Source organism: Carya illinoinensis, chromosome 6, assembly GCF_018687715.1.
Source record: "Carya illinoinensis cultivar Pawnee chromosome 6, C.illinoinensisPawnee_v1, whole genome shotgun sequence".
Lineage (NCBI taxonomy): Eukaryota > Viridiplantae > Streptophyta > Magnoliopsida > Fagales > Juglandaceae > Carya > Carya illinoinensis.
This window is the reverse complement of record NC_056757.1, coordinates 8183576-8197266: the sequence shown is the minus strand read 5'-3', so window position 1 is coordinate 8197266 and position 13691 is coordinate 8183576. Positions and strand designations below refer to the sequence as shown.

Here is a 13691-nt window from a genome sequence, read left to right as displayed (position 1 = left end):
ACTATAGATAGTGGCAAAGACCCTCCTGTTTCCTCTTCAGTTCATTAATATATATCAAGCTTGATTAGAAAAAAAAAAAAAAAAAAAAAAAACTAGTCCCAGTTTTCAGTTAGTTCCTCCATCATACTCCCCCTGATTCAGAAAATCAAAAAAATACTTTTACATCTTACTTGCGACAGTAACCTATAAAGTTCAGAAAACTTAACATTTTCCTTCTCTATAGGAGACATAAGAGGTGACTCGTGCAATTCAAAAGTCAAAATCTGATAGTGATAACTATTTTGTATAGAGTTCTTTTTATCTGTATGCAGGAATGGATGATACATTATCCCAAGGAATAATATTTAATTTATAAGATTTAAAATTGAAATCTTTCTATCAATAAATTATATCATATCAATGGTGTAGAGGGTGTGTCCGTGACACTTGCTTGTAAATATAATTTTCTTTTGTAAAAATTGTTTTTTTTTTCTCATTAAAATCCAGAAAAATTATCGGATTAAAAATTTTAAAAATTACAATAGGAAATCTGTTTGAGATTGAAAAATGTTAGGAATAAAGTTGATTTTTTTTTTGTAAAAATAATAGATGCTAACCAAACACAGCATAGTCCTTACTCCGGAATAGCATAATCCATCAAACAATTAACAAAGTGCACTTTATCCCTGCTTCGGACTCGCATAATTCATATAGCAAACAGCACAACAGAAACCCTAATCTGCGCGGCTGCGCCCCCCGTCCCCATATAAACAACCTCGAAGCAAAACAGTCGTAGCCCCAGAGCGTAGCAGACAGAGACGGCCCAAGAAAATGCAGATCTTCGTGAAAACCTTAACTGGGAAGACTATCACCCTCGAGGTCGAATCCAGCGACACCATCGACAATGTTAAGGCCAAGATTCAGGACAAGGAAGGTACCGTACTCCTTCATTTTCTCTTTCAAGGAATCGGTTCCCTATCGGATCGAACTGGTTGTTGGTGTTTTTTTTCTTCTTCTTCTTCTTCTTTTTCACCTTCTTTTTAACTTTTTATAGCTTGTTAATTTCTCAGGTATTCCGCCGGACCAGCAGAGGCTGATCTTTGCAGGGAAGCAGCTCGAGGATGGCCGTACCCTCGCAGATTACAACATCCAGAAAGGTTAGTTTATTTCTCGGGCGTGTACGATTAGATTTATGCAAGAATCTGTTTGGTTGGAGAGGAATAAGAGGGAAAGAGAACGAAAGCGATTGCTGTAATACGTTGTTTTAAGTTACTTATGAAAAAACGTAATTGAGCTATGTAACGATGCGAGCCTAGAAGAAAAGCCAGATAGATTTGAAGGGCTGCAATGTATTTTGTTTCTGTTTATCTTAGACTTAATTAACTTGATGAAGTGATGGATAGAGCTTACCTCTGATGAAGGAAATCTTTGGATGCTTTTAATTTAGAAATATTCAGATTTTTATAGTTGAAGCTTCTCTTAGGAAGTTTATATAACCAAGGGAATGGTGAAGCTGGTGGTGGATTGATATGGTGTTTTCTGTTTTTTAGTTTCATGAGATTTCATTCCGAAGCAAATTCCTTTCCAACTAGTTGTAATGTGAATGATTACTTTATGCGATCGATTTCTAAATCTTCCGTTTTCATAATTTTTAATTCAATTTAAATGACCTTATGCAGAGTCGACTCTTCATCTTGTTCTGAGGCTTCGAGGTGGCATTATTGAACCATCTCTGATGGCATTGGCCAGGAAATACAACCAGGAAAAAATGATCTGCCGCAAGTATGTTTATCATTTGTTTGTTATTTTATTAAGAAGTCAAGACTGATTGAGCTTTATATTTTTATAATCATAGTTGGCAACGATTTCTTTCTATTTGGCACTCAGGGCCATTCTTAACTTGTTGGAATTAGTGATGAAAACCTCATTATTGAATAATTGTAATGATCTCTTGTCTTAAGCCTTGACTGTTGAAGTATTTTTAATAGATATAAAGATTGGTTGTGTTTTAAACTAGTCTCTGTAAACGGATTTGTGAATCCGTGTCACTTGATGGTCAGAATTATGTGCTTACACGGTTTCCAGAAAATTTCCTCATAAGAAAAAGGGTGCTGCTATCGGCTCCATGAGTTTGCCCTTCAAACTTACCAATAGTACAAATTGTAATTTTTTGTTTTTTTGTTTTTCTTTCAAACATTTTTTAAACATCTTTAAACATTTTTAAAAATAAAAAGTACACAACTTCACTAGTCACTTCCTTAACCATTAAGAAAAAATAAAAATAAAATAAAATACCCTAGCGGTAACTTTGAGGGGGCAAACTTATGGGGGCCAAGTATCATTTTCCTAAGAAAAGAAAGCCAAGTTTTCCTCCTAACAATGAATTTGTAAATGTTTATGGTGCTTCATGGCTTATTGAACAAAAGAGAGTAATTGATTATTGCTTCATGGTGAAATGACTACAACACTTTATGCCATGTTAACTTTGTAATGCCTTTTGTTCTACTTGGAACTTGTTGATTCTTGACTGTTCAACAAAATGCAGCTTTGCTGTTCTTTTCTCCATTTTATGTCTATAATATGCTTTGTACATGCAATTGATCTGACTATGCCCTATTATTTTAACACGTTAATTTTATGCTTTTAGCATATGTTTTGTATCCTGGAAGTTATTCTTACTGTGTTTTTTTGAGTTTGACATGCAATAGCTACCTGTACGTGTAGAAGTTATCAGGTTCTATGGGTTAATTTTTGAAAATGAATTGTCTTGATCAAATGTTACCAGCTTCTTTTCTAGAGCAACAAAAATCCCTATTTTAATGCTTGCACAAATCATGTGTCTCCTAAAGTTAGATTACTTGGTTTTTTAAATGCTTGATGCTGTGCTGTTTGTCTTGCTCCCATATGTTATGCGATACATTAATTTCTTAATTTTTTAAATCCGATTTTACAGATGTTATGCACGGTTGCACCCACGTGCTGTCAACTGCAGGAAAAAGAAGTGTGGACACAGCAACCAGGTATAACAGTTATTTCTTCCCCCCCCCCCCCCCCCCCCCCCTTCTCTCTCTCTCTCTCTCTCTCACACACACACACAATTTAAACAAAAAAAAAAAAACTGAAAAAATGTTTCATACTACTTGAACTGCAGCTGAGGCCAAAGAAGAAGATCAAGTAGAGTAGTGGGTGCGAGGAAAAATTGCTAACCATTGTAGTGGGTCCCTGGATGTCTTATCTGAACGCTGGTAGCATCAAACAGTTCGCTAGTAGAATTCTAGAAACCAGACATGTAGTACAGTGTTCCTTAATATGCCTTGAACTTTTTGGGCGTTTAATAATGCCTTGACGTTTTGAGTCATTTTTTTTGGTGTTGAAATCAAACCTATGCTTTTGTTTAGTTTTATGTGGGTTCTGTTGCTTAATTATGTGTGTTTGGTCCTTGAACTCTTCAATTTTGAGGCGTTGGAATGAAGACTGTCTGACTGTGCAAGGGCAGATATTATGGGAATCTTGAGTCGTCAATCCTCTTGATTTGAATCTCTCTCTAGTAAAATGGCATGCCCTCTAATTTGAAGTTCGTCGCTGAATGGCTCTTTTAATAACGTTCTGCGACGACTTATGAAGGACACTAGTTTTTATAATATATATATATATATCTTAATCACGTTCTTCTCCAAGTACAAATCTGAAAGGGAGTTCCTCTTTGGAACGGTATGTCCTATAAGGAGGGTTTATTGGAGATCAATAGAAAAATGACACCGCAGCTGATCACATGATCTCAGCCTAAACCTGGCCGTACTATAGCAACGGCCAAATCACACTTTACAGAACGATGAAAGAATTGCTTCGATGAACAAAATTTGCTGCTGCTTCTTCTTCTTCTTCTTCATTTGTTGCCTCTCTCTCTCTCTCTCTCTCTCTCTCTCTCACGCTTCATTAATTCAGTATTCATCTGCTGCTTCTCTGTGTTTTTTTTATTTTTTTGTATTGTTTGGTCACCAGTCTTTATATCTTCAAAGACATGAAGCAACGTTCAAAGCACCAACCAGAGGAACCACTGTTACTATTTTCTTGCTCTCTGCATTTTTTTTATGGGATTTTTGTTTCAAGCCTTTGGTTTTCTTGTAAACAAGACTAATGGAAAACTTGCAGAGAAGTAGTAGTGCTGAAATTTGTTGTTTGGGTTATGGTGGTGCCTACAGCTCTTCTGGCCGAGAGTGGTGATGCACAAATTGGTGTAGAAAATTATGGAAAAATGACTTCAAGCCACTTTATGAACCATTAAAGATTTTTTTTTCATTTATCATGGTGGAAATTACCAAATGGTGCAGAAAATTGAAGGAAAAGAAACCAAAGAGGAAATGACGATGGACTCACTTAACCCTGCAACTGCATTGGTCTCACAGGCAACCAAACAAAAGCTGGGCCACAAAACAACTCAGCAAATCAAGTCAACGTGAAGTCTTCAAATCCAGAGAAAATTGATTAATTGAAGTTGCTGGAGAGAGGGAAGAGAGAAAAGGGTCGAGATCTTGGAGCGGCGGTCAAGAGAGAGAGAGAGAGGGCTAGGGTTCGATAGTGAGAGCTTCGTGAATGTGGGAAGGAGAGAGAGGGGGGTGGGTTTCGACAAAGAAGCTTCCGCATTGATCTGGGCAATTTTTTTTTTCTCTACAATGCAGTCTGCTATTGGGAAGATGTAGGCTCTACGTGGCAGGCTATCGTTGGTTGCCGTTGTTTGGAGAATAATGGAGACACCTGTGTGAAGATATTTATTATGTTAAGAATATGTGTCAAAATTATGTGTGTTAAAATTGTGTAGATTCAGATATTAGCTGTCAAGAATATATAATATAGACTTTAAATTGTTTCACAATATATCAATATCATCTTCTTCAAGTATTGATCATAATTTTCTTTTTCATTCTTTTTTGAAAAAGAAAAGAGAAAATTAAATTGGTTTGTATGTAGATCAGCAGTCCAATTTCTCTACAAGGAAGACTGTTCAAGGAAGTTGGATCAAATAGTACTACGAGGTGATCTTTGGTGTCGGAAAATAAAATCTGGGAACAATAGCTGTCCATAGACAGATCATACACAACGGTTTTGTCTTTAATGTGACGTGTTTGGGCTAAACAAGAGGCTGGAACTCGGATATCCTTCTCCTTAAAAACCACTGAGCCTCCAAAGTCCAAGGCAATGGAGGCATGATATTTCTCCTTTTTTCCTTCTTTTTTGGTTTAGTTTCTTTGGTATATTCTGCCGCCAGTAGTGCAAGACATCCAAAACCCCAGCAGCTAGCTAGCAGCTTGTTTAATTTGATCTTCTATATTATAGCATTTAAGCATTAGGTTTCAATTTTTGTCAGTAATTTCTCTGCTCCATTCAACGTCAATTAATGGCTCCTGCAGACAAATCATTGAAGTTTGTTCTTCTAGTCTCATGCTCCCTTATCGTCCTCAACCTCTTCTGTATTGATCCTGTCCATGCCCTAGACCTCGGTCTTAAAGTTGAAGGACCTGCTAAAGCTCTGGTTTGTTAATCTTCTTCCCCACATTATATATATATTATATATCTTTTGCAGTAGTACTCCATCTTACGTACCAATTTTTTAACTAAAAGTAACTTATCAATTTATGTAATTTGATGCGATACAATTATTTTTATTATAAAATAAATAATCCGTATCACGTGATTTGTCAGTTTAAGAATTTCTTTTTATACAATCTCTTTATATACGTTGCACTACTACCGAAAAATTGTCATCTTTTGTAATTACTTCGTGGTTTTATAGGTTAAACACACCAGCTGCAGTAGAAAATGCGAGTCAGAATTCTGTAAAGGTAAGTACCAATCTTTTGTGGCGTACTTAATTAGGCTAAGTCATTGATAATTTATTCATTATTTTGATATATCGATGGTTTAACAAATGCTTTATTTAATTCTTTCTTCTATTTTCTTGTGATAAATACACACACATACATATATATATATATATATATTATATATATGAATAGTTCCTCCAATCCTGAGATATGGCAAGTATTGTGGGCTATTATACGGTGGTTGCCCTGGGGAGAAGCCTTGCGATGCCCTCGACGCTTGCTGCATGGACCATGATGCTTGTGTGGGAATTAAAAACCGTATGTTCATGAGTACTCCGAATGCTTGATATCTAGGAATACTTGAAGTTAGACTGATCATGATGATCATCATAAATAATAAATTAATTTGATGGTATTTTTATTTTGCTCAGATGGTTATGGCTATGTAAACAGAGAGTGCAGCCTAAAGTTTCTGCAATGTATGGCAAAGGTTAAAAAGTCAGGAGCTCATACGTTTAAGGGGAGCAAATGCGAAGCTGGTGAGGTGATTGATGTTATTACTGATGTCATTAAAGTTGCTGTACGTGCTGGAAGATTTGTTCCCCCATCAAAATAGCATTAGCTAGCCTGAATTTTCCTTGCTCGATCGATCCGGAGATCTAGAGGCCAGGAGCAAGCTGTTTAATCTCCCTCTCTCTCTCTCTCTCTCTCTCTCTCTAAAAGTTGGAAAAATAACTACTTAATCCAGTCATTTCAGTACGTTTGGTTATGTTTGTGTTTTTGCTTCATGGGTAAATGTTGAAAAGTAAGCCAGTGTTAAGAGTTGTTCTTAAAAAGATAAAAGGTTATTATTACCAACTTTTTTGCCGACATTTCCGGGTATCCACACACACGTATATATATACACACACTAGTAGAAAGAAAACAAGGGACGTTTAGTGGAGGCAAAATATAAAGGTAAACTTTTTTATGAAAGTAAATAATGGTATTACAGAAAAATACTGCAACAAAACAATTGTATATATGGAAAATTAGAACATAATAAGTTGTTTTCTACAATAATAATAGATTATACTCGGCACATCTTGAGGAGTTATAGCTTGCATGGAGTGGTGGGCAAGCCAGTTTTTGACTTGCTGACAAACAAGATTATATAGTTTATAGTGTTCAAAACATCAGAAATATAAAACTACTAAAAGAAATAAATATGATATATTAAAAGGATGTAACACGTAAGCTAGCTTTAAATCTCCCACAATTCAAAGCATCTCTTTATATTTTTAACGGAAGTCTTAAGAGTTTTAATGAATCAAAACTCATCTTTTTTTTAATACTTAGATTTTTCCAAACATTTTAAACCAAGTTTTAATTAACAAAACACATATCTTTATTATGTCAAGATTACGTGTCAAAATTGTGTAGATACAGATATTAACTGTCAAGAATATATAATATAGACTTTAAATTGTTTCACAATATATCAATATCATCTCCTTCAAATATTTTGATCATAATTTTCTTTTTTGAAAAAGAAAAGAGAAAATTATTTTCAAAAAAGAAAATTAAATTGGTTTGTATGTAGATCAGCAGTCCAATTTCTCTACAAGAAGACTGTTCAAGGAAGTTGGATCAAACAGTACTACGAGGTGATCTTTGGTGTCGGAAAATAAAATCTGGTAACAATAGCTGTCCATAGACAGATCATCCACACCGGTTTTGTCTTCAATGTGATGTGTTTGGGCTAAAAAAGAGGCTGGAACTCGGATATCCTTCTCCTTAAAAACCACCCAGCCTACAAGGCAATGGAGGCATGCAACATCCAGCTCGTTCGATAACCTTTTTTTCTTTCTTTTTTGGTTTAGTTTCTTTGGGATATTCTGCCGCCAGGGGTGCAAGACATCCAAAACCCCAGCAGCTAGCTAGCAGCTTGTTTAATTTGATCTTCTATATTATATAGCATTTAAGCATTAGGTTTCAATTTTTGTCAGTAGTTTCTCTGCTCCATTCAACGTCAATTAATGGCTCCTGCAGACAAATCATCGAAGTTTGTTCTTCTAGTCGCATGCTCCCTTATCGTCCTCAACCTTTTCTGTATTGATCCTGTCCATGCCCTAGACCTCGGTCTTAAAGTTAAAGGACCTGTTAAAGCTCTGGTTTGTTATCTTCTTCCCCTCATTATATATATATATATATATCTTTTGCACTAGTACTCCATCTTACATACCAATTTTTTAAATGAGATATCTCGTAAAAGTAAATTTATCAATTTATATAACTTGATGCGATGCAATTATTTTTATTATAAAATAAATAATCCGTATCATATAAAATGACGACAATTTAAGAATTTTTTTTATAAAATCTCTTTATATACGTTGCAATTCTCATCGAAAAATTGTCATCTTTTGTAATTACTTCGTGGTTTTATAGGTTAAACACTTCAACTGTAGTAGAAAATGCGAGTCAGAATTCTGTAAAGGTAAGTACCAATCTTTTGTGGCGTACTTAATTAGGCTACATTGATAGTTTATTCATTATTTTGATATATCGATGGTTTAACAAATGCTTTATTTAATTCTTTCTGCTATTTTCTTGTGATAAATACACACACACATACATATATATATATATATATATATATATATTATATATATATATGAATAGTTCCTCCAATCCTGAGATATGGCAAGTATTGTGGGCTATTATACGGTGGTTGCCCTGGGGAGAAGCCTTGCGATGCCCTCGACGCTTGCTGCATGGACCATGATGCCTGTGTGGGAAATAAAAACCGTATGTTCATGAGTACTCCGAATGCTTGATATATAGGAATGCTTGAAGTTTGGACTGATCATTATGATCCATCATAAATAATAAATTAATTTGATGGTATTTTTATTTTGCTCAGATGGTTATGGCTATATAAACAGAGAGTGCAGCCTAAATTTACTGAAATGTATGGAAAAGGTTAAAAAGTCAGGAGCTAAGACGTTTAAGGGGAGCAAATGCAAAGCTGGTGAGGTGATTGATGTTATTACTGATGTCATTAAAGTTGCTGTACGTGCTGGAAGATTTGTTCCCCCATCAAAATAGCATTAGCTAGCCTGAATTTTCCTTGCTCGATCGATCCGGAGATCTAGAGGCCAGGAGCAAGCTGTTTAATCTCCCTCTCTCTCTCTCTCTCTCTCTCTCTCTAAAAGTTTGAAAAATAACTACTTAATCCAGTCATTTCAGTACGTTTGGTTATGTTTGTGTTTTTGTTTCATGGGTAAATGTTGAAAAGTAAGCCAGTGTTAAGAGTTGTTCTTAAAAAGATAAAAAGGTTATTTTTACTGACTTTTTTGCCGACATTTCCGGGTATCCATATATATATATATACACACTAGTAGAAAGAAAACGTCCAAGACGTTTGCCTAGTGGAGGCAAAATATAAAGGTAAACTTTCTTATGAAAGCTAATAATAGTATTACAGAAAAATACAGCAACAAAACAACTGTATATATAGAAATCAGAATATAACAAATTGTCTCATACAACAATAATAAATTCTCTCCAGCGCATCCTTGAGGAGTTCCAGCTTGCATGGAGAGTTTTTGACTTGTTGGCAAACAAGATTAATACAGTTTATAGCTGTTCAGAACATCATAAATATAAAATTATTAAAATAAATAAATATGATATATTGAAAAGATGTGGCAGGTAAGGCGCCACCTTTAAGTCTCTCACAAGGAGACGTATTCTTTCAAAGCATATTTTTATTTTTAACGAAAGTCAAGAGTTTTAATGAATCAAAACTCATATATTTTTTTAATACCTAGATTTTTACAAACATTTTAAACCAGTTTTTCATTAACGAAACACATATCATTATTTTTAATAAAAGCCTATTGCCTCCTCCTTAGACTGAACAGTCTAAACGAAATTGCTATTTTCGCTACTCAAAGAATATAAATGAATCTGCATATTCTGCTGATCCAGAAAGATTTAACTCTTACCGAATTTCTAAAAAGTGGAATATTTATCGAACCAAATTCTCAACCAAAATAAATAGAAATAACAATCCCAAACATCTTAAACAAAAAAATGAATTAAAATTCTTAAAAAAAAATACAAACTAAAATAAATAGAAATGACAAACCTAAACATTTCAAACAAAAAAAATAAAAGTATTTGTTTTTAATCAAAAAGCTGGAAATGAAAATCCAACAATATATAAACTGAATTAAACATATTAATAATAAAATCTAAAAATCCAAAAATAGGAATGAAATAAAAAAATATGCATATCAAAACCGAGAAAAGAAACTGAAAAAGATGTACAAACCTCATAGCATCATCAACTGCAAATCAAAAAATGTAAATCCTTGCAAGAAACAAACCAACCAATTAGATTAACTAAAGGCAAAAAAACGATGACAAAGAAACACAAAAATAAAAAATACAAATAAAAATAAATCTCAGAGCATCATTAACCCCAAACCATACCATGCAAATTACTTTTATACTGTATTCTTTTAAAACAAAAGTATTATACAAAAATCTCCGTTATTAGAACCATTCTATCTTTAGTATAAAATAAAATAACAAAAGCAAAACCTCAACATAATTTAATTCATTGCTAAACTGTCATAGATACAAAAGCCATAAACTCATAATATAAGATGAAAAACCAGAAGCCATCTTAAACTACATGTAAAAAAAAAAATTAGAATCCTTATCCTAACATTTTCCAACAAAAAAGAAACAATTTTGAACGAAAAAGTAAAAAGAAAGAAGATAAAAATAATAGTTGAACCTCACTAATTGATTTTTATGATGCTTAATGTATCAATTCACAAAACAGTTCCAAGAATATGATATAAAGATACTAATAACCAGTTTTTCTATAAAATTCCGAACCAAGAAATTCTAACCTCAACATAATTTAATCCATATATTTACTGAATTGTCACAAATACAAAAACCATAAACTTATAATAGAAAATAAACCAGGAGCAATATTTTTTTTGATAAGTATAAACCAGAAGCAATCTTAAACTCATACGCTCATACACGTAAAAAAAAATTTTTTTGAATGCTTGTTTTACAATTTCCAGACAAACTGACATGGATCAAAAGGAAAGAAATAAAAAGAAAAACAAATCCAGAAGAAATAAATATGCTTATTCTATCAATTCACTAACATATTTCAAGAATATGATACAAATGATACCAATAACAAGATACAAACCCCCCCCCCCCCCCCCCCCCCCCCCCCAAAAAAAAAAAACTGGTCCTTTATAAAATAACAAAAATATTTAATTCCTTTTTATTCCATTCTATGACCCTCTATTTAAAATTAAATTAAATTAAAAAAAAAACAGAAATATAAGATAAGATGAACCATAACCGATCCTAAAGCCACATGTATCAAAAAAAGGGTAGAATCCTTAAGAATAAACAAATTCTACAAACTTTCCAACCAAAAAATTTGAACCTCAACATAATTTAACCTAAGAGGCCATCTTAAAACCATATGCATGAAAAAATAAGGAGACAAAACCAGAACAAATAAATCTAAGAGCATGCACAACAAACCTAGAAACGCCAAACAAACCAACAGAAACCAAAATATAAATATGACAGATTTGTCTCGGATGCAAATAATAGTAGTAAATAAAAAAAAATCTATCAAAAATAACACTGATTCCCACGCTCTTTATCACTTGTTATTATTCGCTTCTTTTGTTCACCATAAAGCTGTGAAAGCCACTCCACATTATCAGATTCAGTATTCACAGAAGGTTTAAAATTCAGGAGCTCCTTTTCAGATGGTTGAAGTCTCCAGCAACTTAAGAATTTGTTGGTATCTTATTAAACAAATATCCACCCTTGTACATCAGCCAATCAAGAACGTTGAAAACAGTATCGGCCTCACGGTCACGTTTGAATTTAATAAGAGGCTGAAACTCCCTACAAAGTTTGCACATGAACATATATGTAAGAGAAGCTAAGATTCTGAAAAGATTAATTAAAAAAGCAAAACTTATGCATATTACTCAAGTTCACTTTTTCAATCGAGTTAACATGCCTCCCATGTTGCCCCACTGCTAAAGTTCTTAGCTCTTATCAGACATGCTAAGAAGTACAGAACAAATGACAGGACACAAAATTCTGTTATCAAAAAAATAATCTTGAGAGAAATGAGAATTGTTTTTGATAGGTTTGAGAGAAATGAGAATTTAGCGCAGCTCAAATATCCAACCAATCTTCTTTAATTAAGGAGAATTGTAAAATTAAATAAATAAAATAAAATAACTCAAACAAGTGTAGGAAGCCCACACCAGATTAAAGATTTTACAATTTAAAATAGAAAATAGTGTCTATTTTCTGGCAGCCGACACAACTTCCAATGCCTAAAAAGTGCAACCGACTCCAACGAAATCAACAAAACTATTTCAAAATTTGAGACCTAAATGCTTAATCATTAAAAGAGAATGAAAATTAGGAACGCGTCACCAGCTAGCATAAAAATCATTTTATGGCCCTTTTAAGGGCATTATAACTGAGACTAAACTCTTTAATCATTAAGTAGTTTTTTTTTTAAATATATTAGTACTTTCATCCTATCATTTTATATAATAAGAAGATGACAAGCTTCTGGATGTAAAGCATAAGACAGGAATGGAGCTAAAACCTTTGCATTCTGCATCAAACGTGTAGCTAAGGCAGTACTGAAACAGACACCAAATACACACCAAATGCCCAAAGGACCCGAGTTAAGCGAAAGAGAAATGCTAAACGTACTAACACAAAAACGTAGAGTTTGTTACGGACTGATGTGGCAAGGGCATAAGTGTAAATGCACTAATAAAGGCAAGGGCATAAGTGTAAATGCACTAATAAAGTGAAAGCCTATCCCCTTCTCCCCCACTCTCATTCTGCGTATTTTCACCGTACAGGCCTTTCTCCGTCTCCATGCGTGCTGCTCCCTCTTCTTGACTGGGACGTTGTAGATATCTCTTTCGGCATGGTGTCTTCTGCTACAATGAAGCCTCCATGACCTTACTCTGTATTTCTTATCTCTCTAATGCCTATATTGTGTTATTTTTCTTATTTTTTTCATCTGGATTTATGTGGGTTTGCTTCTCTCTCTTAACACATTTATGGGTTTGTTCTGTTTTACTTGCTTTGCTTCTTTTATCAGAACAAAGTGTTATTTAGCTGTTTATTTATTTACTCTTGTTTTTTGTTGAAACGGCAGAGATTTACAGGGGAGTAAGCTAACTGGTCAAATCCCGGATGAAATTAGAAATTGTGCTTCCCGTGTGCATCTGTACAATTTCCATTTTCTTTGATTTCTTGTTTTGTCCCTTTTTGGGTGAAGACATTTGGAGCGTGTACTCTTTCTCTATATAACGACTTTCTTCTTGATGTAGGGATTTGTCTAATAATTTGATGTTTGGGTACATTCCCTTTTCGATATCTAAATCCTGAATTTGCATTTTCTTTTGGCATGTCATGTTTTATCTCAACCTGTTTTTGTCCTTTAACTCAGAATTCTCCAATTTGCCGGCTACCGGAATTTGAAGAACAATTAATTGACTGGAAAATACCTTTAACACTAACCCAGATTTCGAACCTCAAGACTCTGTACACTTTCATTTCTCCTGGATTCTCTTTGTACGCGTGGTTTTAACATTTGCAAATATGGATTCTCCTGTTGTATTGCAGAATTGTTGAATATTTGGGTTGAGAGGATTTGGGTATTGAGGGAGACTCGGATAATCAGTAGTCAATTTGGACAGGTCGAAATGCAGAAATGCACAACAGGAAGTTTTGGTTTTTCTTTCATTACTTGGTGGCAGCTGGTCAACTAGAGAAAAGGTCCACCAATGTATAGTCCTTGATACA

The 13691-nt window shown here is 34.0% G+C and overlaps 3 protein-coding genes across 3 annotated transcripts; all 3 read left to right on the top strand.

The window, feature by feature from the left end:
- Positions 1-732: 732 nt before the first annotated feature.
- Positions 733-3487, top strand: LOC122314065 (ubiquitin-60S ribosomal protein L40). The gene is made up of 5 exons (XM_043129449.1): positions 733-913; positions 1050-1136; positions 1659-1761; positions 2933-2999; positions 3131-3487. The coding sequence occupies exons 1-5, from the start codon at positions 811-813 to the stop codon at positions 3155-3157; spliced, it is 387 nt and encodes a 128-aa protein (XP_042985383.1). The 5' UTR covers positions 733-810; the 3' UTR covers positions 3158-3487.
- A 141-nt stretch (positions 3488-3628) lies between these two features.
- On the top strand, positions 3629-6671 carry LOC122314063 (phospholipase A2-alpha-like). Its single transcript, XM_043129448.1, has 4 exons — positions 3629-5509; positions 5771-5819; positions 5994-6119; positions 6233-6671. Exons 1-4 carry the CDS (start codon positions 5375-5377, stop codon positions 6415-6417), a joined length of 495 nt encoding a protein of 164 aa, XP_042985382.1. The 5' UTR covers positions 3629-5374; the 3' UTR covers positions 6418-6671.
- Positions 6672-7819: 1148 nt separating this feature from the next.
- Positions 7820-8891, top strand: LOC122312601 (phospholipase A2-alpha-like). Its single transcript, XM_043127252.1, has 3 exons — positions 7820-7954; positions 8232-8280; positions 8707-8891. The coding sequence occupies exons 1-3, from the start codon at positions 7820-7822 to the stop codon at positions 8889-8891; spliced, it is 369 nt and encodes a 122-aa protein (XP_042983186.1).
- Positions 8892-13691: the final 4800 nt, after the last annotated feature.